Source organism: Nicotiana tabacum, chromosome 21 (genome assembly GCF_000715075.1).
Source record: "Nicotiana tabacum cultivar K326 chromosome 21, ASM71507v2, whole genome shotgun sequence".
Classification (NCBI taxonomy): Eukaryota; Viridiplantae; Streptophyta; class Magnoliopsida; order Solanales; family Solanaceae; genus Nicotiana; species Nicotiana tabacum.
The window spans coordinates 89149181-89176607 of NC_134100.1; the positions used below are offsets into that span (position 1 = coordinate 89149181).

Consider the following 27427-nt stretch of genomic DNA (forward strand, 5'->3'; position numbering starts at 1 on the left):
TGGCGGCGTTATGCATTGTGATGACCCAAAATGTCATCTTTAAATTTAATAATTAATTATGTATTCTAAGACTTCGAAAAGTACTATTTATTATTTCTCGACTTGCGTGCGCAATTCGTAAAATTTCATGGAAAGTCTTTATGTGAAAAATAGATTTAAAATATGGATTAGAGCTTTAAAACTCAATTGAGTTGACTTTGGTCAACATTTTGAGTAGAAGGACTCAGATCAGTGTTTTAACAGTTCCGGTAGGTCCGTATCGTGATTTGGGACTTGGGCGTATGCCCGGAATCAAATTTCGAGGTCCCTAGTCCGAGATATGGAATTTTGAAGAAAAATTAAAATATTTAAGTTCAAATAGTGACCGGATGTCTAATTAATTAAAAACAACCCCGGAATAGAATTTTGATGATTCCAACAGCTCCGTATGGTGATTTTGGACTTAGGAGCGTGTTCATAATTTTATTTGGAAGTCCGTAGTTAAATTAGGCATGAAATGGCTAAAAACAAGAATTTAAGTTTGGAAGTTTGACTGATGAGTTGACTTTTTGATATCGCGGTCGGAATCCAGGTTTGAAAATTTTCACAGCTCCGTTATGTCATTTATGACTTGGGTGCAAAATTTGAGGTCAATCGGACTTGATTTGATAGGTTTCGACATCGAATGTAAAAGTTGGAAATTCTAAGTTTCATTAAGCTTGAATTGGAGCATGATTCGTGATTTTAGCATTGTTTGATGTGATTTGAGGTTTCAAATAAGTTTGTATGATATTTTAGGACTTGTTGGTATTTTGGGTTGAGGTCCCGAGGGCCTCGGGTGAGTTTCAGATGGTTAACGGATCAAAAGTGGGACTTAGCTGCTGCAAAAGCTCCTGCAATTTTTCTGCTGGAAATGCTGACAAAATCGAGCTCCCTGACAAAATCGAGCTCCCTGATAAAAAAATCGAGCTCCCTGTCAAAATCGAGCTCCCTGACAAAATCGAGCTCCTTGACAAAATCGAGCTCCCTGACAAAATCGAGCTCCCTAACAAATCAAGCTCCCTGATAAAATCGAGGTCCCTGACAAATCGAGGTCCCTGACAAAATCGAGGTCCTTGACAAAATTGAGCTCCCAAGATCGAACTGGACAGATCGAGCTCCCAAGATCGAACTGGACAGATCTGTAAGTTATAAAAACAGTGGCATTCAACATTTGCCATTTTTGACAAACTTGAGCTTGAACAGAGGCGACTTTTGACAGATTTTCAAGGAAAGACATTTGGGATAAGTGATTCCAACTCAGATTTGGTCTATATATACAAGTATATCATTGTTTTCATCATAAATTAGTGTTTTGAGATTTAAATTTGGGAAATTTTTAGAAATCTCATAGAAACGAATTTTTGAGATTTCGGTATCGATTCGGAGTCGGATTTGAGTGAAACTGGTATCGTTGGACTGTAATTGAATGGGTTGTCGGATTTCATAACTTTTACCGGATTCTGAGATGTGGGCCCTACGAGCGAAATTTTAATTAATTTCAGGATCTTTTCTTAAAAATGTAGTATTTTCTTATAGAATTGATTCCTATAATATTTAGTGATTGTATCGAATTATTTTGGCTTGATTTGAGCCAGACGGAGTTGGATAATCGTGGAAAAGGCCTTATAGTAGATTAAATTGGAGCAAGACGAGGTAAGTCTCTTGTCTAATCTTGTGAGGGGAAAATTACCTCATAGGTGATTAAGATTAAACAATTGTTGATAAATTGTGGGGGCTACGTACGCACGAGATGACGAGAGTCCGTGCGTAGCTACTATTAATGCTAAAGTCCGGGTAGTTTAGGACTCAAAGCATGCCTTACTTGTGTAAATTGTATTCTTTGATTAATTAATATTAATTGATATATATGAATATATTGTGAATTGTTAGATAAAGATATTAAAGGATGAAAATCTCATATGCTTAATTTTTGTTTAAATCAATTAATTGTTAAAAAAATTATTCTCCTCCCAAATTTATCTTATAATAAACATACTCTCCTTCCGGAGGCACATAAGAAAATGTCCTCCTTTCTTGTGGAGTGGGCCGAACGCCTCGGCAGGATAGATGCATCTATGGATCGCGCCGCACGTCCCTCGGTAGTGTACATGATACTCTGGATCAGACCGTACGTCCTCGACAGAAATCGTGCTTAATAATAATAATTACACGATACTTTAATAATTTATTTCAGCTTATGAAGCTAATTAATAAATTAGAAAATCTTTGAAATTTAATGAATTATTATTCTTGCTTGTTAAGGAATTAATTGTTACTCCTGTGAATGAGGTTTACTTTATAAATTGGAAATTATTTGAATTGAGGAAATTTAATTAATATATTGAGAATTGTTACATTTGAAGGAAATTTGATTATTTCTGCTGATTAAATAAATTATTGTAAATTCTGTAAATCATGTTGATTTAAATATCCTAGTTTTATTTCAGTTATTATTATTGACCCTTAGTGAGTGTCAAAGTCGGCCATCTCGTCTCTACCACTTCGAGATTAGGCTTGATACTTACTGGGTACACGTTGTTTACGTACTCATACTACACTTGCTGCACCTTTTTGTGCAGGACCTGAGACAGGTACTAGTGGAGGACCTATCATCACATACCCACGTCATTCCAAGGCATAGTGGTGAGCTGCCTTTCTGAGCCGTTCTGCAGCTACCAGTGTCTCTTCTTATATTTATATTCTGTCTATTTCATTTCAGACAGTATTTGAAGTTTTGTATAATCTACTAGATGCTCATTCACTTGTGACACCAGGTCTTGGCACACATATTGGTAGAGTTTGTGTTTATATTTTCTTGGTTTTAAATTTTATCAATATATGTTTAATTTATTAGTTGGCTTGCCTAGCTGTAGTGTTGGGCGCCATCACGACCTACAGGTGAAATTGGGTCGTGACATGCATATCATTGTTCAACAAACACTCTCCCAAGAGTGTCTGAATCATTTCCCAGTCTTTTTCTAAAGCCAAAGGCTTCAAATAATTAGCAAGCTCCACCGGCCTCGAAAGCAAGTTGCACCCGGTGGAGACCGAAAGGGTAACACTCCTCCTTTGTGGATCTACAGAAGGGGCAGCATAATTTTCCCCCAAATTCCCATGAACTAGGGAGGAGAGTTACCTTCTTCATAGTCAGGTGCAGCCTATTGAGATGATATAGCAATCGCTGTTTGAAGAGTGGATGAAGATGGAAATGATGTGGCAATTGCTGGTGATGGTGAAGGTGGAGATGAAGCTGATGGAGTTGAAGAGTGTGAAGCAGCTGCATCAAATGCAATGCTGGTTGTTTGATGCTCGCCAACCAAAGACAACACAGACCCGGTACTCTACCTTGCAGTACCGAGCACAATAATTGGGGTCCGAGAACGGGAGTTGGCATTATCTACCAAATCAAATTTCCCCCAAAGTGCCAAGACATCATACTCGGTTAGTGTGACTGTCTCAACAAGTTGAGCATCCTATTGAGATGATGAGGATTGTCGTCTTATGTGTAAAGAAGCTCCCTCATCATTAGCTTCTTCTTCATCATCGATCATCACAGTGTCTATGACCGTCCTGGAAGGAAGACCAGTCATCATCGCCACCGGAGATGACGCGGGGGCATTAACCTTTGCCTTCTTATTCTTTTCCCCGACTGCACATGAACGTCTTCTTTTTGGTTGCTTGTTCTCTGGCCAGGGACTTCGTAAAGAAATGTTTGCTCCCGAAGCAGGCCCGGAGACGCCTGTTAGAGTAAGTGCCTCCTGAAGCAGCCCTGCCGCATCAGCAGGATCAGCCAAAACACCCTCCTTGGGGACATCAACTGAGCCTGCAGGTAGACCTAATTTCGTGAGAGAGTCAGAAGGGTTCAACCAAGTTCTTCGTATACAAAAAGTGAAAGTGAGGTAAATTAAAATTACCATAATTTTTGGCCTTCCACCCGTATTTAATGGACAGTACTTTCCATAAACGGGTTTCGGGCGTTGTGATGTCCAAGATCTTCTGAACCCACCGGTCTAAGCCTTCTATCACCGGTGGGATCCATCGAGTCGCTATAACAAACGAAGGTTGAAGGATCAGTACAAGCGTGGAAGAACATTTAGTAAGAAAACATATATTAAAGAGAACTTACGAGAGCAGTTCCAAGCAACCGGAAAGGATGAAGCCGTTGTTGGAAACTGCAACGAACCGTTCCATCCACCCACGATCATTGTTGTCGTCTATGCTAGACAAAAATGCATGGTGGTCACGTTTGCAAAGGTTTATCATTCCCCCGTGGAAAATTTTGGAGGAATAAAGATTCATCATATGAGTTAGGGTTAGCTACTCTCTAGTTTTTAGACACAAACACCGAAGAAAGGCGGCCGTCCTCCACACTGAAGGACTTACTTGTGCCAAACACACCTGATAGTGAAGGCAAACCTCCGCGATCACGGAATCCAGCTCTCCGCTCAAAGAAAATGCACCCAAAGTAAAGGGATACGTGAAAAAATATGTAAACCCTCCCTTGGGAAGGGTCACTCGCTCTGATAGATCAGGAGCAATGATGTCTAACTCATGACAGTGGCAATCCTCCTTCAGAGCAGGAATACTGGAAAGGCGAATAGAAGAAGGGTACCTACTAACAACCCATGTGCGAGGGTTAGCAATAGGAAATTTCTCTTCGAAATCCTTCGAAGTACTAAGCCTTCTTGGGATGATGGAACCTACTGTTGGAGGAACGAAATCCTCGATTTTGTTCTTGCACTTTGAAGAACTAGCACGTTTTGAAGAGGAAGCCGTTGGAATAGAAGAAAGGAAAATTTCTGGTTCGAAGAAGATCAGAGAAAAGTTGGGAAATAAAGATGAAAGTTAGGAGTTTTAGAAATGATGAAGTACATAGGAGGAGGAGGATGCGTATAACTAAAATCTTGGCGGCTAAATTCATGGCCATGATTACCTCGATAATCGGCAAAAGGCATGCTAAATCATGAGAAGACACGTGTTTGGGGCATTAAATGTGGAGAGGCAGGCGTCTAATCAACCGTCAGTGGCCTTCAAAAGGAATTATAGTAATTCCCGCCAAAAGAGTGTTTCTACCAACTTCCTGGTAACACAAAGTTATATCACCAGAAAGCAGGGGAACTATTTGTATAGGAAAAAATACGACATGACACGTGGCCGTCTAAAGGAAGGACACGTGGAACACAAGATGGAGATGACCACTGAACATAGCTATTCCGCTTGCCACCGGAAGGAATAACGATTATAAAATGAGTATTAAGTGCTTTGCGCCCGGTAACATTTAATATGGAATATTTTGCAGTATTAAAGATGATGGCCCGTTATAAGGAATTTGGCATTTATGTCTAACGTTACATCTTTATCAATGACCCTCATAATTGATATTAAAGAAAGGCATAATCCTAGGACTTCCTTCCCTAGATATAGCTATAAATAGAGAGCTCAATTATCATTATAAGGGAGAGAAATTTTCGGGCTAACTTACACTACATTCTATAGAGTATTTTAATATAATTTTATTCTCTCGCTTTTGATCTTATCATTGTTGTGCCCGGAAAACTTATTCCCGGACTCGCCAGCTCTGTCATTTTATCTATATTTTAAGGCAGAGTATTTTATATTTCATCAGTTATTTTATTATTTTTTGGATCAAATTAATTCACTTGTCTAGAAACCACGAACAAATTCAACTATACCGTTTTTTGGGTAAACAATAGTAATATATTGCAAATATATAGCTAATATCTTATTAACTTGAAGTAACAGTAACGATATAATTTATAATATTAGTATGTGAAGTTAAACACTTGTCTTTTAAGACTATTATACTTAAAGAAAAAGTGAAAAGGAAAAAGAAAATTAGCTTTTTCATATTTGTATTCGGTTAAAAAGTAAGTTCAAATATTTAGGAAAATAAAATCAATCAACATTTTACCTTATTTAAATTCTTAACTTATATGAACTAGGTAAGTAACGTAACTATTATAATACCTTCCTACTACTTATTCTAACACTAAAAAATCTAGGCACGAAGAGAAATCGGCAATATTTCTGCCGTTCTTTAACTTATGGCATATTTAATAAAAATTCACCGTGTGATGAATTGTATATTGCTTTTTATGTTGAGTAATGAAAACTAGAAGTCATCTTAAATTCACTTTCTCTTTATTGGTCTTATTGAAAGCTGGTGAGCTCCTTCTTTTCTTTTCTTTTTTTATGTGCTTATTATGTTAGGATGAATTTATATTATGATATGATTTATTTTTGCATGAAGTTTTACCCTTTAAAAATAGATTTCACACTAAATAAAATCATCATTTAATTATTTCTCTAACATTTAGAGTTTTGAAATCAACTAAAATATTTCTTATTAAATTTTTTCTTATTTGAATTATATAGAAAGTTCAAATATTTAGGAAAATAAAACCAATCAACATTTTACCTTTTTAAAATTCTTTACTTATATGAACTAGGTAAGTAACGTAACTATTATAATACCTTCCTACTACTTATTCTAACACTTAAAAACCTAGGCACGAAGAGAAATTGGCAATATTTCTGTCGTTCTTTAACTTATGGTATATTAATAAAAATTCATCGTGTGATGAATTGTATATTGCTTTTTATGTTGAGTAATGAAAATTAGAAGTCATCTTAAATTCACTTTCTCTTTATTGGTCTTCTTGAAAGCTGGTGAGCTTCTTCTTTTCTTTTCTTTTTTTATGTGCTTATTATGTTAGGATGAATTTATATTATGATATGATTTGTTTTTGCATGCAGGAAATAAATTATGAAATCTTGCATCATAGATAAAAAAAAGGAAAAACTATGGTCTGTGGAGCTATTTTAGACCCGATCAAGATTAATGTTATAGTAATACCATGAAATACTACACAAGCTTCGATTTCTTTAACAGTCTTTAGTCAATAAGGAATTATAGTTCTGCTCTATTTTATTAGTGTGAGTATAATATCATTGCTTTATTATACACATGTGCTTGATGAGATAGTTGAAAGAATTAACTAAATCAACTTATTTTGCAATAGTGTATATTTTAATTTGATTATATGACTCATTGATATCTCCTTGTTTGAAATTTTGATTCAATTAAGTTATGTAAATTTTGTATATTAAAGTCTCCTTGTTTATTTTCAATTTAGTGAACACAATATGTATTCTTTAATAATGTTTGTAGTATTTTTTAAACTCAAATAAAAATTATGAAGTCTTAAATTTTATTTTTGATATTGTTCGGTCTTTCTTTATCTTTTTAGATCTTCCAAGTTTCCAATCTTTTTTTTCTATCTCGAATCATATAAGGCTTACACTGAATTATCGTGGGTATATAAACGGTAGCTTGAGACGGCATTATGTTGTTGGAGATGGTGAAAATCAATTTTGATTGGACATAACTTTTTTCATATTTTTTCATTTGCTTAAATATAAGCACCATAACACTTTTATTTCTCATAATCCTTGTTTGAGTTAATAAAATATGTCATTGGCTTCGTTATGAACTTTTTCTTTCTACATTTGAAAACAAGTAACAAGCGTTAAAAAACAATTCCTAAATGTCAAATGTTACAAGAAATCAGAATTTTAATGGGATTTAAGTAGGCCAACGTTGAAGCTTAGAAATTCAATAAGATTTAGACTTAGAATATACCTATTTTTAGGTTGAAATATTTTTTCTCCATAATTTTTTTTTTTAGAAATATAAACAATTTTTTTTAGTCTAACACGTACATAAAGTCCGAACTTAAATGATACTAATTATAAATACAAGAAAACTAATACACTACATTAGTCGGAATCGGTTGAAAGAACGAACGCAAATTTCATGATTTCACTCCTTTTATGATACTATTAATATTTTTTTTAGAATTCATTTCTTATAAATATTTACTTTGTCATGCAGTACACATGATGAGTTCGATAGAGATTCATTGTAAATACACAATTTATGAATATAAGATTTATTTGAGGAATTGTTTTTATAATTTTTCATAATTATATTGCTAAGAATTTGACATTACAAGATATAAAGAGCGAAATTTTCTGTCATTGAGTACATGATTATTTTTGCTTTGAGACAATAATTTTCCATCTTGTTATCTTGGTCAACGTTTTTTAAGAAAACTTAGAATTTTAAAGTTGATACCCCTTGCATGTGCATGCTTTTACTTAGGCACGTTCTAGAACGAAAATAATTTTATAAATTTTATGTTGAAATAACATTTATTGATTCATATATGAAAAAAGGTTATATTATTGATTTAAAGCTTTTGATGCTTTTAGGTACTTTTTCTTATATATCCGTGAGAATGGGAGAACGAGCTAGAGTTCACACCTATTTAATTTTTTACCTTTATTATTATTATTATTATTATTATTATTATTGTTGTTGTTATTATTATTATTATTATTATTATTATTATTATTATTATTATTATTATTATTATTATTATTTATTATTATTATTATTATTATTATTATTATTATTATTATTATACGTTGTGCGGACATAGATGATTCAGTGAAATTGTCCGGCAAATTCATACATGTATTTTACGTATGATATAGTATTATAAAAAAGTTACTACTTAATTATTGAGAGGATTTGTTAATTCTGTAGGTATTCGTTAATTAAATCAAAAGAAGATTCTTACGAAAATAAACTGAATGTAAAAAAACGAGAGTCTCCTATACAACCTTTAACTTTATTGGTGAGGAGGTAAAGTTTTTCTAAAATTTTCTTGAAAAATTCAACCTTTAAATGATCTTATTAAAAGTTGGAAGCATTTGTTGAAACCAAAAAAATAATAGACTATCAAATCATTATATCATTAATTGTTCATCATGTCATAAATACAAAATATAGAACCCATTATTAGTCAAATAAATAATACTTTGCTCAACTCCCAGAGAATGTGAAGATGTAAGCTTTTTAGATAATTTAATATCTATTGTATAACTCAAAACAATTCTTGATATGTATGCAAATAAAAACTTTATAATTTTTAGATACTAATTTTGTAATGTTTGACAAATAAGTTAAATTACACGTGCAACGCACGTACACTAAATCTAGTATATATATATATATATACATACTATATTAAAAGCACAAAAGCCCTTAGCGAAATGTCGTTCAACTTTTTTACTCTTTAAATTTTGATTGTACATTGGACAAATTTGTAATTTAATTATTTTTCTAATATTGAGAGCTTTAAAATTGACTAAAATATTAGTTATTAATTCTTTCCTTGTTTGAATTATGTAGGATTTCCTAAAATTTAGAAATTTAAATCGAGTAATATTCTACTTATATATTCTTTCCTTATTACAATTACGTAAAATACAACAAAATGATCCTTTGTAATCTTCCAATTTAAAAAGAGAATTTCTTTTCCCCGTGGATCCTCGAACCGGCTATAATTTTTAGTTCCATTACGTTTAGAGATCTTTATTTAATTTCTTTTCATCTTATGCTTTCTCCAAAGTACTACAAGATTGCCCCTTAATTCGTTTAGTGTTTTCATTTTTAATTATAATTTAATTCCTTTTTTATAATTTAACATTACTGTGCAAAATTTAGCCAAAAATTGAATAATCACCACAACTTAAATAAAAATAACAAAAGATGGTGGAAATTTGTATATAAGATTGCAAACAAAGATTCATTATATAACAAATTCCTAAAAGATTATATTCTATATTTATACTAAAATAAATAAAGTTGGAATAAATTTAAGTTTAATAATATAGATTTAGAAGAATTGAATACTTTTATGAGAAATTTTTTCCTTTATTGAGTTCGTTATATATGATCAATAATCATCATTTTAAATTTTTTTTACTTTTTCTTAACTTTTGTTTTGTAACTCAAATACACTTATAATATAAGTATTTATGTATTTTTCTTAAAATTTATATTTACTCAGACGAGGGTACACGCGCAAAACGCGTACTCTAAGACTAGTATACTATATTAAAAGCAAGAAAGTCCTTAGCGAAATGTCGTTCGCCTTTTTTACCCTTTAAAAATAAATTTTACATTGAATAAAATTATAAATTAAGTTATTTTTCTAATATTTAGGAGTTATACTACAATTTAATTTATTAAATCATTTCTTATTTGAATTATGTATGAAGTCCTAATATTTAGGATTTAGTAAAAATACAATAAGAAAAGGAAAACACGTAAAAGATTTCCAACAAAGTAAACAATCTGATACACAGCATATTGTCTTCGATGAAAAATATAGCTCCCGACAATAACGGAGTTACTTTGAAGTCAAGTACAAATTATTTGACTTCTAAATTTATAGGATTTTTCTAGCATTTAATAATAATACAAATAAAAATAGATAATAGATAATACACATCCATATAATACTTGAACTCCCTTCATATTCAAATAAGAAAAAATCCTCATTGAATTTTAGTATAATATTTAAATATTACACTCAACTATTAGAACAAATAATTATGTATTTTCTCTTCATCGATTTTATGTGTGATATTTTCAAATTACACTCCATAGTTAGAAAACAATAACTAAGGAAATATTTACAAATTTAGAATTAGACAAAATTGAAGGATTATAATCTTGGGATAAAATGTGGAAATATTCAATTTCATGTTTGGTTAATTTTTTTTGTTTTTTTTTGGTATAAGAAATTGCTAGAATAGTCATACCTCAATCTTAATTAGCTACTATTCTTATTCTGCATTCAATGTGGGATAATATTTGAGAATTAGCTATCCCAGGTAAAATAATTAAATTACCAAAATATCCTTCTCCAAAACGCTAATTCCAAAATCTTTTAAGAAGACCTAGGTTAAAATTAAAAATAAAATTTTATCCAAGTTTATGTATGAAAAAATCAAACATATATTTTATATTATACTCCATAATTTTGAATTCAATGAATCAAATATTTATCAATTGAAAGTATATCTAATAAATATTTTTGCTACTATTTAATTTTTCGTATTATAATTTTTGCATTATAATCCCAATATAACTTTTTGCAAATTAAAAGACCTGTTAGGGTACATAAATTTATTTTTTTAAAGGAGAAAATTGGCGCTAAAAACAATTAGGCAATAGAAAAAAATTAGTTAAAGTATAATATTTAGAGTCAAATTGGTAAAAGTGTGTACTTGAAACAATAAGGATAAGATAGTAGATGATAATATTGTGTATTCAAAATGAATTTATCATTTATTTTTTATTTATTCTAACAAATGACAACTCCTTGTGTTTTCTATATATCTCTAATAAGTTATCTATTGTAAAATATCAGCTCATTAGTTATTTTTAGACTTTACACTGTAGTTATCAATTTTTCTTGAGCTATAGAAACAACCTCTTCATTCCCAAATTCCTTAAGAGATAAATCTTTTAATTCTCAATAGGTTTTATTTGACAAATCCTTACAGAATCTTGATAACAATATATATGCATTACTTGCTTGTTTTTAGTATTAGGTCACATAAATAACAATAAACTTCATAAGATATTCCCAGTCTTTAGAAATAAAGATAAAGCATTTACGAATTTTTATAGAGAAAGATTTTTTTTCTTTATTGAGTTAGCTAAGTGGGATCAACATTCAACATTTTCAAGAAATCTACTTTTTATTTTATATCCCAAAGACATTGTGTAAATATTATTTATGTGATTTTTTAAAATTAAATATTTATTGATATGAACGCATTTCAAGAGTGATGATGTCTTTAGTTGAACACCATTCGCCGAAAACTTATATTATATATATAGATGAAATATTACTTTTTATACATATATTAATTTGGAACATCCTTAGCAAAATTGCTAGTTTCACCGCCTGGACATCTTTCCCTTTGCCACGAACAACCTAAATCAGCCCAAAGCTATAATCTATCTTGACTTGTTATTTTCTTCTCCCCAGTTACAAATATCCAAAACCAATTCAACAGTTATTTACAAAAAGTTGGTAGCAATTGACAACATTCTTGATACCAACTACTTAGTAGAATAAATATGTGCCTATTGACAAAATATTGTATTCCAATTGATACAAAATATGAGGAGAAAAAACCCATGAAAAATGTTCACTATCATCTAATTGTATAATCTGTCATATTTGACAACAAAATCTTGTGGTAAGTTAAGTTTGTAATTTCTTCTCACTTATCATTTCCACAGCAGCAGTATTGACAACAAGCAAAGCAACCTAAACATCCCAATGCACCTAGCAACTGTGATAGTGCAATTGCACACTGATGATTCATCTTTGAACATGTCCTAATACAGCAACCACAACAGCAGCATATACCACACAATTTTCCGCAACAATTAGATGTTGCTTTCGCGATAATTTCTGCTGCTTCGTCCTCTGTCTCGATTGCTCCAGGAGGAATATTCTCAATCGTTGCTGTGAGGTTACCAAAACCAATGCCAAGGTAGTGTAGCAGTATCGCCTTCTCTACTATACGCTCCTCTATCTTCTCAGCATCAGAATGAACCTGAAAGACGACGAGTGTAATAATGAAATGAACTATTTTAGCAAATGATAGTTAATTCTGAGTCTTGTATCTATTTACTCCATTACGAGAACACATGTTTCTTGACAAACTCAAACTTGTTTTCTTATTAGTCTGGTGTGAGGTTTCCCTTGTTGGATTTCAATGCCATAAATATTTAAAAGTACCCTTATAATTAAGTTAATACCAGACTATAGTTACTTGACTTTTATGCAGATTGCCAAGAGTACACGAAAGTGAACTTCTAGAGATGGAGATTACTCATTTACTATGTAAACGAATGCCCTTAGCCGAGGGTCTATTGGAAACAGCCTCTCTATCTCAACAAGGTAGGGGCAAGGCTGCGTACACACTACCCTACCTAGACACACTATGTGGGATTATACTAGGTTTGTTGTTGTTGTTGTCGCATATAAATGAATGAGCTACAATAAATGGACTAAATGAGAAAGTTTAGTCATTTGTGAAACCTGAGGTTACCAAATTGTCTACTCAGAATTGTTGATCTAAATATGTCAGAATGTCTTAGTTTACTGAAATTGAAGCACAACAAATTCCATGCATACCTTCCTTTTCGTGGTTGGCTTAATGACTCTTACTCTTTCTGTCGATACCAATGCCATGCGTGCATACTCAGAGACTACTGCATGTTGTGCACTCATTTTTGCTATCTGTCAACAAAGGAGAAGAGCTCAGTAATGTGATAACTACTTTAGAACTAAGTCAAGAATATAAAGGGTGAAATAATAGGATCAGCATAAACGATTCATATATTCAAACATAATAAGCAGGAGTTCAATAACCTTCTGCTCGAGATCCTTATTTTCTGTAAACCAGGCCTGAGCTGTGAGTATATCAACCTGCTGCTTTACCATTATCTGCATTTTCAATATACAAGGACTTAAATCAATATAAAAGATGAGGATCTTAAACCAAGTGCACTAATTTGGAAACTGGAAATCAATAGAGTAATATGTATTTCAGCGGAAAGCCATAAAATGTTCTCATCAGTTCAATCAAGAATCCGGACAGATAAACTGTTCACTTAAAACTTAAGGAACAAACATTCAAGTTTACCTTAATATGGTATCCATGTACTTCTGTACCTGACTCATACTTAAAAGTTTTAACCGACCCTTTGCTGATAGCACTAACACCGGAAATTTTCAGTTGACATAAGAGGAGCCTGTTAAAGGAAAGTGAACCTTTCCTTTTTTGTCTTACCAATAACATAGCAGTAAGATTGAAGATACTAACTATTATTGTTATAAATATGTATATATAGGCCATATTGGAAGGGCAATCCGTCCTCTTGATCTGAAGTGCGAAAAGAAGGATCCCCTTTTTCATGACTTCCACTTATCAATTCCCAACCTAAAAATGCGACCATATAACTTTGCACAGACACAGTAAAACGGAGTGCAAGAAAATCTTCAATAGGATGCATATGAAACCAGAGGCGAATGCAGAATTTCAAGCTTTTGGGTTCCTACAACGATCTCAAGTTAATATACATAATAATTGATCTAAGGAAGTGGGTTCCAAGCTAAATATTCTTTTACTTTTAATGAATTTTTAGTATAAATACAGGGTCTACGCAAAAGTTACTGGGTTCACGGGAACCCGTAAACCTTGCATTAGATCCGCCCCTTTATGAAACAGTCTCTAACCATCGAATGATTCTATGGTTCACATACATATGAATAGCCATCCGGCCAATAGGGCCAATATGGATACTGGAATCTCGTGGGATCATGCATTTATTGTGATTTCCTTTTTACTCTTGGGACGAAATATGCAGATTCTAAAAGCCACAAAACATGCCATTTCTGTTGATAATGCACCTATAATTGAGTTTGCTTCCTTACCTTGTCAAGAGGTATGTCTTTGGACTCAATCCCTTTTAACTCCACAGAGAAATTTCTCATGTCTGCTAGGATTCCTTTAGCTTTGAGCATCTCAGGGAATACTCCTCGGTATCTGCCGGATAAGACTATTGGTCCTTCAGATGAGAGGTCTGGAATTTGAGAGGGAAATACCTGTCATGAAAAATTAAATATCATTATTAACAATATGCAAATTAGAGCTTCCATTTCATTCTTGAGCTATTTGTAATTACGTCTGTCTTTTGAAACGACAGACAAAACTCGTAATAAGTCATCAAAAACATAATATTCATAAGCGCACCTCGAATTCTTCAAGACCATCAAGGTTCTCAAAGGCAATATTCGCAAGGATGATGGATGATGCCCTGGAGAACAGCCTCTCCAAACGAATTTCGAGTGATTCTGAAAAATCACCAACACGAGAAATAGCATTCAGTTTCGAGTAACAACTGCTATGAATTTGCACAACAAGAGCAGGCAAGCTATTTCTAAGTATCTCTAGCAAAATTGGACCAAACGCGACGCTTCAAAACACCAGCCTTATAAACAATTTTTGGGAGACACTTGGAAACTACATCTACATGATAAAAAAAGCATTTTCCTCATGATTACCCAAAGTAAATTGTGCTATTTTTCAGCTTCCAGATATTGAGGGGCCAGATATGTAAAACTTTTAGACAACAATATAATGACATCCATGTGCTCGCGATAGGAAAATATTAACCTCCATCACAACAATAGAAACTCTTTGTTTGATTTTGGAGCATTACTGATACAAATTGGCGGACACTAATTGGAGTTTATGTAGGAATCTACTAGTAAGATCTTGTACTTGATAGTAAATGTGCAATTAATTATGCAGAAATCAAAAGGTAATAACCTTATAGCAAATCAGTTCAATGAAATCAAGACATTCAATCATGTAAAAATAGCATTTGGGCAGCAGTTATCGAAAGAAAAACTTTGCACACATAAAAAAAGAACTCACCAACATCTAAAGCAGCATCATAATGGCCACGGCTCATCATTGCTAGTGTGCGCAGAAAATAGTGGTTGCAGAACAATCCTGAAAATTTTCTCAAATTAGAATCAGATGTTGAAAGAACATATATCTACTGCACTAAGCACAGATTACTTATTGCAGAAAGAGAACTCAGACACAAAGATCCGATAACATAATGTATACCGATGCCAAATGTGTAAAGTCGTGGGCACATTGTTCTGTTTTGTATTAGATGACTCTTCATGAATTCACATATCTGTCTTTCATCTTCAACAGCTCCATCCGTGATCAGGAAAATGATAGGCATGGATTCTCCAGCGTTAGATTTAGACAACATCCCGATAGCCTGATAAAGGAACAAGGCACTGCTGTCAGATTTGTCACAGAAAAGGATAGATATCTATTTTAAGATGTACTTTCTTGATTTAAGACTTTAAGTAAAACTTGGAGATCTCGATCAATTAACTACACCTCAATCCCAAACACAAGGCAGAACACTATTACTTTTCTTTCCACTTTCTTTAAGTAGAAGATTGATAATATCACAGGTTCATCTGCTCCAACTTGAAAATAAGAATAGGAACACTGATAAATGGTAGCATACAACTGAAAAGTCGATGAGAAGGTAAGATAACCTGTTTCAATGGATTCAAGATATTTGTACCGCCACCAGCAATAAAGTTCATGTCAATCCACTGAGTTGCATTGTCAATAGCCTCCTTGCTTGCAACCTCTAGTGATGATGAAAATAGGTACTCTTCACTGTTGAAAGCGATTATATTAAACAAATCTTGGGGATCAAGTTTTGATAATGCTACAGAGAGAGCTTGTTTGGTATCGTCGATTGGTTTTCCTTTCATGCTCCCACTTATATCAACAACAAATATCACTTCCTTTCTGAAGACCTATCACAAAGTTCAACAGAATTGGAAATTTTGACAAGAATTGAACTTCTGGAGTAATCTTAAATGCAAAAGTAGACAATGAAAAAAGAGTAAACAAACCTTTCTACATTCTTGAGCACCTGGAAAGAGATAGCAGCAGAACATCTCTCTCTGGTCAGTGTCATTTTGTAGCGGCGATTGCAGAAGTATACTGCCATGATATGTAGGACTTGAAGAAATCTGAAAACACAATGACACTAATGAGAGAGTTTCACACAACCCAAATCTTTAGAAAAGCTTTATAATATCGCTTTAATGTTCCTACAAGAGATTGCAACATATTTGATAAATAAACTATTGCAACATATTAATCTAGGGCGTACCTTGTAAGTAAACACAATGTCGCTACTTGACCAATTAAGGACATCAGCTTCATAGAACAAGCACAACTTTCCAGCTTCATGCTCTAGCTCCTAAAAAACCAAAATCGTCAACAGTGTCACAGTTGTTTCATCTACCACAAAGTATAAATCAGTAGAATTCATAACAAACTTCACCTTAAGAGGGTGACTGATAGTCTTACACGAAACCTTAGTCCCCGGACCACAATTAACATTTAACTGTATCATTTCTTTCTTAGACATCTTCTTTCCAACTGGAGTCACGTACTCTGGGAAACTATAGGGTATATTCAAGTGAAAATGGCCATCGCGATACAATAACTTCTGAGACCATCTAATTGTTACTGAGATACAGGTTCCACCATCAATCTGAAAAGGTAAATCCATTAGTAAAATGAACAATCATCATAAAATAAGAAAGCAGTAATTCCAATAGTGAAATGAACAATCATCATAAAATAAGAAAGCAGATTATATACTCCCTCCGTTCCAATTTATGTGACACTATTTCCTTATTAGTCCATTTTAAAAAGAGTGACACATTAATTTCTATATTTGGAAACATATAACATTAAACTCATTTTACCTTTAATGAGAAGCTTTTTATAGCCATGCTTAAGTTATGGCATGTTTTAAGACCACAAGTTTCACAAATCTTTTATTTCTTTCTTAAACTCCGTGTCGAGTAAACTGGAACGGAGGGAGTAGGATACAGTTAGAAATTTACCTCTGGTATTGTGACGGTAAAAATACGGGGCTTGAGAAAGCATCCATCTTCAACTTTGGCTAACTTTACAATTTCCCTTTCATCATCTTCAGCGACTAGTTTAGTGCTGTAAGATTTCCTTGGTAACTCAACGTCGACACCTAGAATTGAACCCTGTTAGCCAAATAATACATCACTTGAGGAACAAACAATCAGCAATGTTTCACTTATGTGAAACAAGAGAATGGTAAGGATTCACAAAATAAGAAAGCATTCAACAAACACATCCCAAAATCTACGCGAGCTGAAACAAAGGATTTCTCTATTCAGAGAAGTTCTATATTAACTATATTAAGGCTTAAACAAGAAAAGAATACCAAGCTCATTGCTTTCAAGTTATATATGCTTGCCTTTAACTTCCAAAAGCGTTTGACTTGTTGGCAAATTTGTGCAAAAACTTAACCAAAATCAATCAAACCTATAAAACCCAGTGTTATTAAATTAAAGCCACTTCCATGCATGTTTTGCAAGATTTATTTTTTTGCAGTAACAGTTAAAAGATATTTACACAATCAGGTCATTTCAAGACATTTGCAGCTAACGCTTTATAATTAGCATTAACTGGTAACCTAAATAGTAAGTTATATATCATACCATGTTAAAATACATTAATAATATAACAAGAGTTGTTTCAAGCCTTAAACAGGTAAAAGGACAGCCCATTACTCTAAGCTCCCGCTATGCACAGGTCCGGAGAAGGGTCGGACCACAAGGGTCTATTGTATCACTAAAAGGAGCAAATTCTATACTATTGCGCAAATTAGCTACCATTGTTAAGGATTAATGTTAATCATAGGGATTTATCTGTAATTAACTTCTAATTGAGTCGTATCATTGCATAGAACTTTAAACTCTTACAATCAAAGAGACAATTATAAATTTCCATAATTACCTGTTCGCCCATAGGAACAGCAAAACGACAGTCACAGCTACGGCTACTCATAACGCAATGCAAACGCCACGAACCCGTAACGGTAATAACCGCCGTATCAAAATAACAATCAGCCGCAACCGAAACGCCGTTCATCTGAAGCGGAATTAAAGCAGGTGGATCGCACCTGCCATGCACGTGAGGTTGATAACTCGGAATATCGGGGTTATCAACAATGGCAGGATTCTCAATCACAGCATACATCATAGGTGACGTCGGCAAGTACGATTGCGCCGCCTTATCCATTGCCATCATCGGCTTAGGCGGCGCAACGGCACGGTCTTTGCCGAAATATATTCGTTTTGATAGCCTTATTCCGTCTTCTACGCATTTCACAAATTCCTCCTGATCCGCCATGTTATATATAATTCGCGGCTCAATAAAATTGGTCGCTTTTTTTCGAGAAAGAGGTAATAATAAGAATATGGAAAAACTATGGTAAAGATAATGGAGAAGAAGAGGATTGGAAAATGTGATTTCTTCGTCCTCTTCTTCTCTGTGGATCAAGCTAACTTCCCGACGCCGACCGACGTTTATGGTGTGATATTTTGCATATAAACTGTGTCACGGAGGAAGTGTCGGACGCGAACACGTTCTTGCCACGGTTCCAAACTTTGCTACCAATGGCTGCCACCCATTTTTCTTTTTTCATCAAAAACAAAAAAAGCTATAGTTTCTCACTTAATTTGGTTTGTCACAAATTACAGCTTGTTTGGAAGATTGTTATATATAATTTCATAAAGTATCGTACCGTATTGTATTGTATCATTTTAATATATATAATGTTAGGATAAATTATACCTTTATCGTGATTTTATGATGTCATGCATCAACAAGATGAAGAATAAATTTGTAATATTGTTAAAAATAAAGTATAATATGAGGTAGAATTATTATATAAAATAATAAGGTAAAGGATAAAATAGAGTTATTTAATAATAACGAAAGGCAAGATAGAGGAAAAAAATAAGATAATGACGCGATTACACCGAATCGATCGTTTCATAAGGTGACATTTTTTATCGTTACGTAACGATAAATTTAACGATACAATATAATAAAATTTAAGTAACAATTAAAATAAATATTATATTTAAAATAACAGTACAACAGGTACGATAATTTCTACTTCACTAAATTATCGTTTGCTCGTCTAAGAATAAACTTTTGGTGTACTAATGAAACAGACTCGTATTTTTGTTTTCCTAATATTTTGATCTTATTACTTATCCTAATCCTATGACACAGTTTTTAATGTTGTTCAATTATAAGCAAAAATTATTGGGTGTGTGTGAACAAAGTCACACATGAAAAGTAAAATGGAAAAATATTCTACTTATAAGGAGTTGTATACTCTTAATGGTGTGAGGCCTTTTGGAAAAAAACGTACGGGCTTGGCTCAAAGCGTACAATATCACACCATATTAAAAATATCTTTGTGCTATTTTAGCTCAACAACTGATATTAGAGCCAATGATTTGGCGGGATTATGGAGATGGCGGAGTGTAGCGTGGGGTCCGGGCTTAGTGCCTTTGCCCCCGTCTACGGGGTTTACAATTCTTACCCGTAGCTTTGAAGATGCATACACAACATTTGGGCTTCACTGACAGTAAATACTCAAGTTTATGTGGGTGGCACACAATTAATCACCAAATTAGCCTATGACTGGTGATGGATCATGTGGAACTTAGTCCAAGGGGGAGATTGTTGGGTGTGTGTGAACAAAGTCCCAAATGGAAAGTAGAAAGGAAAAAGATTAATTCTACTTATAAGGAATTGTATACTCTTAATGGTGTGAGGCCTTTTTGGTAAAAATCATGCGAGCTTGGCTCAAAGCGGACAATATCACACTATGTTAAAAGTTTTTTTGGGCCGTTTTAGCCCAACACAAATATGTTTATCTATTTCTACTTTTTATGTAGACAATTTAATTTGAATACCTGATTATATTTGCATTATGTCCAATCATTATTCGAAGATTCTTCTTCTCAATATAATTATAAGTGATATGACAACTTTTTGTTAAAGAAATATATTCAGTACTATTTGCCTGTAAAACGATACAGTTAAATTTGTTCGCGGTTTTTAGACAAATGAATCAATTTGATCCCAAAGATAATGAATTGATCGATCAGATGTAAGATACTTAGCTCAAAATGTAGATGAAATGATGGATTCGAAAAGCCCGGGAACAAGGTTTCCGGATACAATGATGATAAAATTAACAAGCGAGAAAGAAAGAAAAAAGGTATATGATTGCTCTGTAGAATTTTGTCAATGTATTCCAGAAAAAAACCGTCCTTTACAATGATAGTTGAGCCTATTATTTATAACTCAGTGGGCGTAATGGTCGGGCCCATCACTAATGACAATTATTGGAATGTGATAATGAAAATCTAACGGTAAACACAAATGCTCAGATTTCTTTAATGAGCCGTATTCTTTAATATTGTGGAATATTCTTCATTAAATGTCATCGGGCGCAGCATGCTTAACGCCCTTATGAACTTGCCTTTTTCGGTGACACACGAGATAGTTGTGCCCGATTTTCCATCCTCCCGATTTTGATTCCACGTGTCTCCTTCTTAGGTGGCCACGTAGCATAACGCATTTTACCCAATACAGATAATCCCCCAGCTTTACGGTGACACAACTTTGTGTTACCGGGCTTCTTCATCTAAACGTTCTGGTTCTTCAAAAAATAAGAACAAAAATAAAGATTCTGCTCCCCCAACAGTAAGTTTCATAATCCCCAAAAGGCTCAGTACTTTGAAGGATTTGGAGGAGAAATTTCCCACTGATAACCAACATACATGGGTGGTTAGTATGTATCCATCTTCCATTCGTCCTTCCAGTATCCCTACTGGGAAGGAAGACTGTTGCTGCCCGAATTTGGACATCATCGCTCCCAAAATTCTCTTGTGGAAAGAATTGTCCATTAAATACAAGTGGAAGGCCAAAAATCATGGTAACTATAATTTGCTCTGCCTAAGTTTTTGCATATGTGGATTTTGGCTGAATCTCCTGACTTGTTTGTCAAATTAGGTCTACCCCCGGGCTAAGTCGAGATCCCCGAAGAGGATGTTTTGGCCGACCCTACTGATGTGGCGAGGTTGCTCCAGGAGGGGCTTGCTCTAACGGGTGCATCCGGTTCTGCTCCGGGATTAAATATTTCTTCACGGAGTCCCCGGCTAGAGAACAAGCAACCAAAAAAAGGCATTTTTTTGCGTCCGGGGAGAAGAATAAGAGGGCAAAGGTTGATGCCCCCAAATCATCCCAGGTGGCGACGTTGGCCAGTCCTCCCTCCCGACCGGTCATAGACACCGTAGTGATTGATGATGAATAAGCTAGTGATGAAGGAGTTTCTCTTCACAGAAGACAACGATCTTTATCCTCTTAATAGGATGCTCAACTAGTTAATGCAGTCATATCCATCGAGGATGATGTCTCGGTACTTTGGGGAGAGTTTGATTTGGTGAAAAATGCCAACTCCCTTTCTCGGGCCCCAATCATTGTATCCGGTACTGCGAGGCAGAGTACCGGGTCCTTGCCGTCCTCGGTCGGTGAGCGCCCAACTATCAGTGCTACATTTGGTGTAGCTGCTTCCCGTTCTTCTTCTTAACCCGCTTTATCACCACCTTCTTCGCCACCAGCAGCTGCTACATCATTTCCATCTTCATCCACGCTTCTACCGACAACATCATCTCCAACGGCCGCACCTGACCGTGCTGAAGGCGTTCCTCTTCCTCCGTCCCCTGTTCATGGGAATTTGGGGCAAAATTATGCTGTCCCTTCTAAATATCCTCAGAGGAGGAGAAGTGTTACCCTTTCAGTCTCTACCAGATGCAACCATCTTTCCCGGCCGGTGGAGCTTGCAAATTATCTGAAGCCCTTGGCTTTAGAGAATGATTGGTAAAAGATTCAGACACTCTCGGGAGAGTGTTTGTTGAACATTGCCATGCATAATGCCGCAGTGGTATGTTTCTGTCTTTCTCTTGCTATTTCTCAGCTTCTGAATGAGTGCATTTTAAATTTTACCTCTTCTTATTTTGCAAGCCAATTTTCTTACTTCCAAGGGCCTACATCAGTTAATCCGTGAGAAGGAGAACTCTCTTCTGAGCGGGATCGGCTTTTGGCTGAACGGGACTAGACAGTTCTTCGCCTCTCGATACTGGAAACCAGGGCCACTAAGGTTGTGGCTTTGGAAGCCCGCTTGCAGCAAAGTGAGCAGGAAGTAGAGATCCTTAGCCATGAAATTGGGCCACTGAGCTAGTTTTGATGAAGTCAAAGCTAAGTGGGCTGAGGTACAGGATGCCATTCTTGCTGCCAATTACCGTGAGGCTACTGCTGCCAAAAGGGTAACTAATTTAGAAGCAGCCTTGAATTCTAAGGTCGAAGAGCTTATTGTTGCAGAGGCAAGATATGCCCGGTTGGAGGAGAAGCATAAGAAAACTATCGAGCATAACAGGCTCTATAGTTCAACTATCCATGATCTCAATGTTATCCTCCAGTCTGTTAGGTCCGCTCGGGACAATCTTTCTGCCGAGACCGCTCAACTCAAAGAAGAACTCAGGCGCCGAGAGGCTTACCTCGTTGTTGAAAAAACTTACGCCATGTACAGCATGAGGAGAAAAACCTTGGAAGCAGCGAAAGGTGGCATTATTGATATTGATGCCGAAATCGCTAAGGTATAAGAACTTGAGTTGGCTGCAAAAAAATGGACTCCCAGCGCGGTCTGACGTTCCAGGTCCTTCTGATTCTGGTTCCAAGATTTCTGACACTGAAGAGGAATCGGAAGGCGATGATGCCGAATATCAAGTTGGCAAAGATGTTGAGCCATCGGTTGAACTGGCTACTGCTCCCGGGGATGTTGATACTTCTCTTCCTTCTGATACTGGCGACACTGTAGTTTAGCTTTTTCTTTCCCTGTCTTGTATTTCCTTTTGGTACACCTTTGTAAATAAAGATGTATTGTTGCTCAACTATTTGGATTTGTCTTACTTTGCTTGGATATCTATTGAAGTTTTTAAACCCTTGTGCATGTCTTCCTGCTTTTCTGTATGTGGTCTCGGGTGCATTTTCTTCGATGCACTTCTATCTCCCAGAATTATCACTTTTACATTAGGGTTTCAGTAAGTATTTGTGCAGGTTTGGTTTCTGCATCTTTTTCATATGTGGCTTTAGGTGTATTTTTTATCGATAGCATTTTTGGTTCCGGTTATATATTCTTCTAGAACTAACCCTTTAACATGAGGATTTTTTTTATAAGTGTTTGCCCAAGTTTGGTTTCTGCATCTTTTTCATATGTGGCTTTGGGTGTGTTTTTTTCCGATAGCATTTTTGGTTCCGGGTATATATTCTTCCGGAACTAACCCTTTAACAGGAGGATTTTTATAATAGAGGGCCCTCTTATGTTTACCATGCTCTTGAGAGGACATCTCTTGTTCATTACGGTACTAACATTTGAAGTACTTGTTTAACTTTCAAATGACAAAATTAGCTCATCGTGCAGACAAGAAACAAGATAAAAGCAAAAGGATTTCATTTCATTCCTTCTGTTTTCATAGTTTAGATAGGCATTTTGCTATGTAGAAAAGAAGTCGCCATGACTTGTGACTATCTTGTATAACCTGTTTCTTCGGGGATGGTTGTGCAGTCCCCGGTCCTGATGATGCATGGTATTTAGTATTGCCTTGCTGGATTTTCATTCCCAGTTAACGTGGCATTCAGTGTTGCCTTGCCGGATTTTCATTCCCGGTTGACGTCGCATTCAGTGTTGCCTTGCCGAATTTTTGTTCCTGGTTGACGTGGCATTCAGTGTTGCCTTGTAATTATATCATTATCCCCCCAGTGTTCTAATGCGAAGAATGCATGTTGGAACACTAGAAGTCTTGTATCTTCGAAGGTTCCACCGATAAATTGCTACGTAACCCTTCGCTCGGTAACATATTTTGCTTTCCCCTTAGGAATTCATACTGTCGAGCGAAAGAATACCTGACAATCCTCTAGTGGTTTGTGCTCGTGAACGATCGTGTAATCTTTGTTCGATAGCAAACTTAACTTCCCAGTGTGAATTTGCTAACGAAGCAATGATTACCTAATCGCCCCGAATGAAAACTTGTCATCAAAATGTCTTATTACTGCTATTTTTGTAGTATGCTTGTGGTCGCTGCCTCGTTAAAAAACCTTGCCTGAAAAAACCCAATTGGGATAAAAAGAAGAACGAAGGATAAAAGAGTGCAGCACATACTTTCCGTCTGACTGTTGTTTGTCAGCAATAATATTTTTTGAGATGAACCGCGTTTCAGTTGCTAGGAAACTTGTCTCCGTTGTGGTTTTCCAACTCATATGACCCTTTACCGATGATAGCTGAAACTCGGTAAGGGACTTCCCATGTAGAGGCTAACTTGCCAGCGTTGAGTTCTCGGGTGTTTTGAGTCACCTTCCTCAAGACCAAGTCCCCTACTTTGAAGTAACGAAGGTTGGTTCTTTGATTGTAATACCACTCCATCCTCTGCTTTTGAGCTGCCATTCTGACACGTGCCAGGTCCCTACGTCCCTCGAGTAATTCTAAGTTGATTAACATTGCCTCATTGTTTGATTCTTCATTTATCTTGGAATACCTTAAAGTGGGATCCCCCACTTCCACAGGTATCAAAGCTTTTGCATTGTATACAAGGGAAAACAGAGTTTCTCATGTGCTTGATTTGATAGTTGTTCGGTAGGGCCAGAGTACCCCCGGCAATTCCTCGGTCCAACGACCTTTTGCTGCTTTTAGCCTTTTCTTCAGATTTTGCACAATTATTTTATTTGTTGACTCTACTTGTCTGTTTGAGCTCGGATGGTATGGTGATGAGGTAATCCTTTTTACCTTTAAATCTTCAAGGAATTTTGTGACTTCTGCGCCGATAAACTGTGGCCCGTTGTCGCATGCAATCTCCTTAGGTATTCTGAACCTGTATATTTTATTCTCCCATAGGAAGTCGACCACTTCGCTTTCTCAGATCGTTTGGTAAGGACCTGTTTCCACCCATTTGAAAAAATAGTCAGTCAAAATTAAAAGAAAACTTACTTTTTCTGGAGCCGGTGGTAGCGATCCGACGATGTCCATTCCCCATTTCATGAATGGCCACGGGGACAGAATTGAATGTAGTGGTTCTGCTGGTTGATGTACCAGTAGTCCGTGGCGTTGTCACTTATCACATTTTCGTACAAGGTCCTTGGCATCTAGACCCATACGGGGCCAATAATACCCTGCGCGGACTAATTTCAACACCAAAGAATCTGCGCCCGAGTGGTTGCCACATATTCCTTCATGGATTTATCTCATGACGTAGCTGGCTTTAGACGCTCCTATGCATTGGGCCAGCGGGCCTTGGAACGATTTTCTGTATAATTGGCCTTTCTCGAAGTTGTATCATGCGGCTTTGGTGCGCAGTGCTCTTGATGCCTTGGGGTCTTTGGGTAGTTTCCTGTGTTCGAGATAATCGGTTAACTCGTTCCTCCAGTCCCAGACAAGGTTGGTCGAATTCACCTTATAGTAACCATTCGTGTCTAAGGCTGAGTTCATCAGTTGAACTACCGCCCCCGATTCTGGTCCTTGAATTTCTATTGATGAGCCCGAATTTGCTAAAGCATCTGCTTCCGCATTTTCTTCCCTCGGGATATGGGCTATTGACCACTCCCAGAATTGTGACAACAAGGCCTGAACCTTTTTCACGTACTGTTGCATTCGCTCATCTTTGGTGTCAAAAATTCCGTAGACCTGATTTACCACCAGTTGCGAGTTACATTTGATGTTGATTGCTTCGGAGTCGAGCCCCCGGTCCAATTCGAGTCCTACAATCAAAGCTTTGTATTTCGCTTCATTGTTAGTTAAAGTAACTGTCACGTCCCAAAATCGAGGAGCGCGACCGGCGCTCAACCAAGTGAACCCGACCGAGCAAGCCTGTTAGATTTTATTCTACCCAAACTCATCCACGAATAGAGATAACACATATTATCATTAATTAGACAAAAACATGTTCCTGTCTACAATACCAATTCATTTACAAAAGTTTCATCATTTTTAAAGTCTCAAATGGACAAGTAATACAACCACAACATAATATATTTTGACTTTTCCGGCACCAATATACAACCCACACTATGTCAACGGATCCTCTATAGATAAAGAAGAGTATAATGATAATGCCGACAACAAGGCCCCGGCTATACCTCAAATAAAATACACAAAGTACAAAATATTCATGACCCCGAAATGAAGTGGGGCTCACCAAGTCAACTGGGAAAAAGGTGCACTGCTATCACTTACCAATATCTCCTGCAGTGGAACCACCTGCGTCCATTGAAAGATGCAGCGCCTCCGGCAAAATGGACGTTAGTACTGTCAAATAAAACTAGTATGTATAACTAAACATCCTCTCCATAGTATGACAAATAATACAAACAAGATTATCATAATATCAAAGGAAGCTTTAATCAACATCAAACCTCAATTTAAGATCAAGACATTGTTCAAATAAATTTCCATATCTCACATAGGGAGATTTTTAATATCGATACACCATTGTCCACAATATCATTATTCACAATACCATTATTCACATTATCATTATTCACAAAACCAGTACCACCGTACTCTTAGCACGGAGTCCGATCATGACCCGATCGGCTAGGCTATCTCATTAGAGACATCAACCACAATTTATCTCAATATCAATACCACAGTCTTTAACACGGAGTCCGATCACGACCTGATCGGCTAGGCTATCCATTAGGGACATCAACCACAATTATCATTTCAATTACAATTTCCAGCATAAACACCACCATGTGTGCGACATGGGGTCCGGTCACGACCCGATCAGCTAGGTTGTCTTATTCGAGACATCAACCTTTTTATATCAATCATCGCATTTCATATTACTTTCACATCTTTTCATTTCATTGGCACTAATGGTCATAATTATAAGAGCAATCTTGGCACGTTGGCCATATTCAG

At 35.6% G+C, this 27427-nt stretch overlaps 1 protein-coding gene across 1 annotated transcript; it reads right to left on the reverse strand.

The window, feature by feature from the left end:
• Nucleotides 1-12021: 12021 nt before the first annotated feature.
• On the reverse strand, nt 12022-19121 carry LOC107813529 (uncharacterized). The gene is made up of 13 exons (XM_016638809.2): nt 18385-19121; nt 17454-17606; nt 16883-17095; nt 16709-16798; nt 16446-16565; nt 16077-16346; nt 15625-15787; nt 15427-15504; nt 14740-14840; nt 14421-14591; nt 13356-13430; nt 13119-13223; nt 12022-12534 (listed from the first exon to the last, which is right to left on the reverse strand). The coding sequence occupies exons 1-13, from the start codon at nt 18778-18780 to the stop codon at nt 12196-12198; spliced, it is 2274 nt and encodes a 757-aa protein (XP_016494295.1). The 5' UTR covers nt 18781-19121; the 3' UTR covers nt 12022-12195.
• Nucleotides 19122-27427: the final 8306 nt, after the last annotated feature.

Coding starts and splice junctions, on each gene's coding strand:
- LOC107813529 (XM_016638809.2), bottom strand. CDS start 18,780: ATGGCGGATCAGGAGGAATTTGTGAAATGCGTAGAAGACGGAATAAGG. Junction 16,347..16,445: donor GTGCTCAAGAATGTAGAAAG/GTTTGTTTACTC, acceptor ACTTTGTGATAG/GTCTTCAGAAAGGAAGTGAT. Junction 13,431..14,420: donor AAGACATACCTCTTGACAAG/GTAAGGAAGCAA, acceptor TTGAAAATGCAG/ATAATGGTAAAGCAGCAGGT.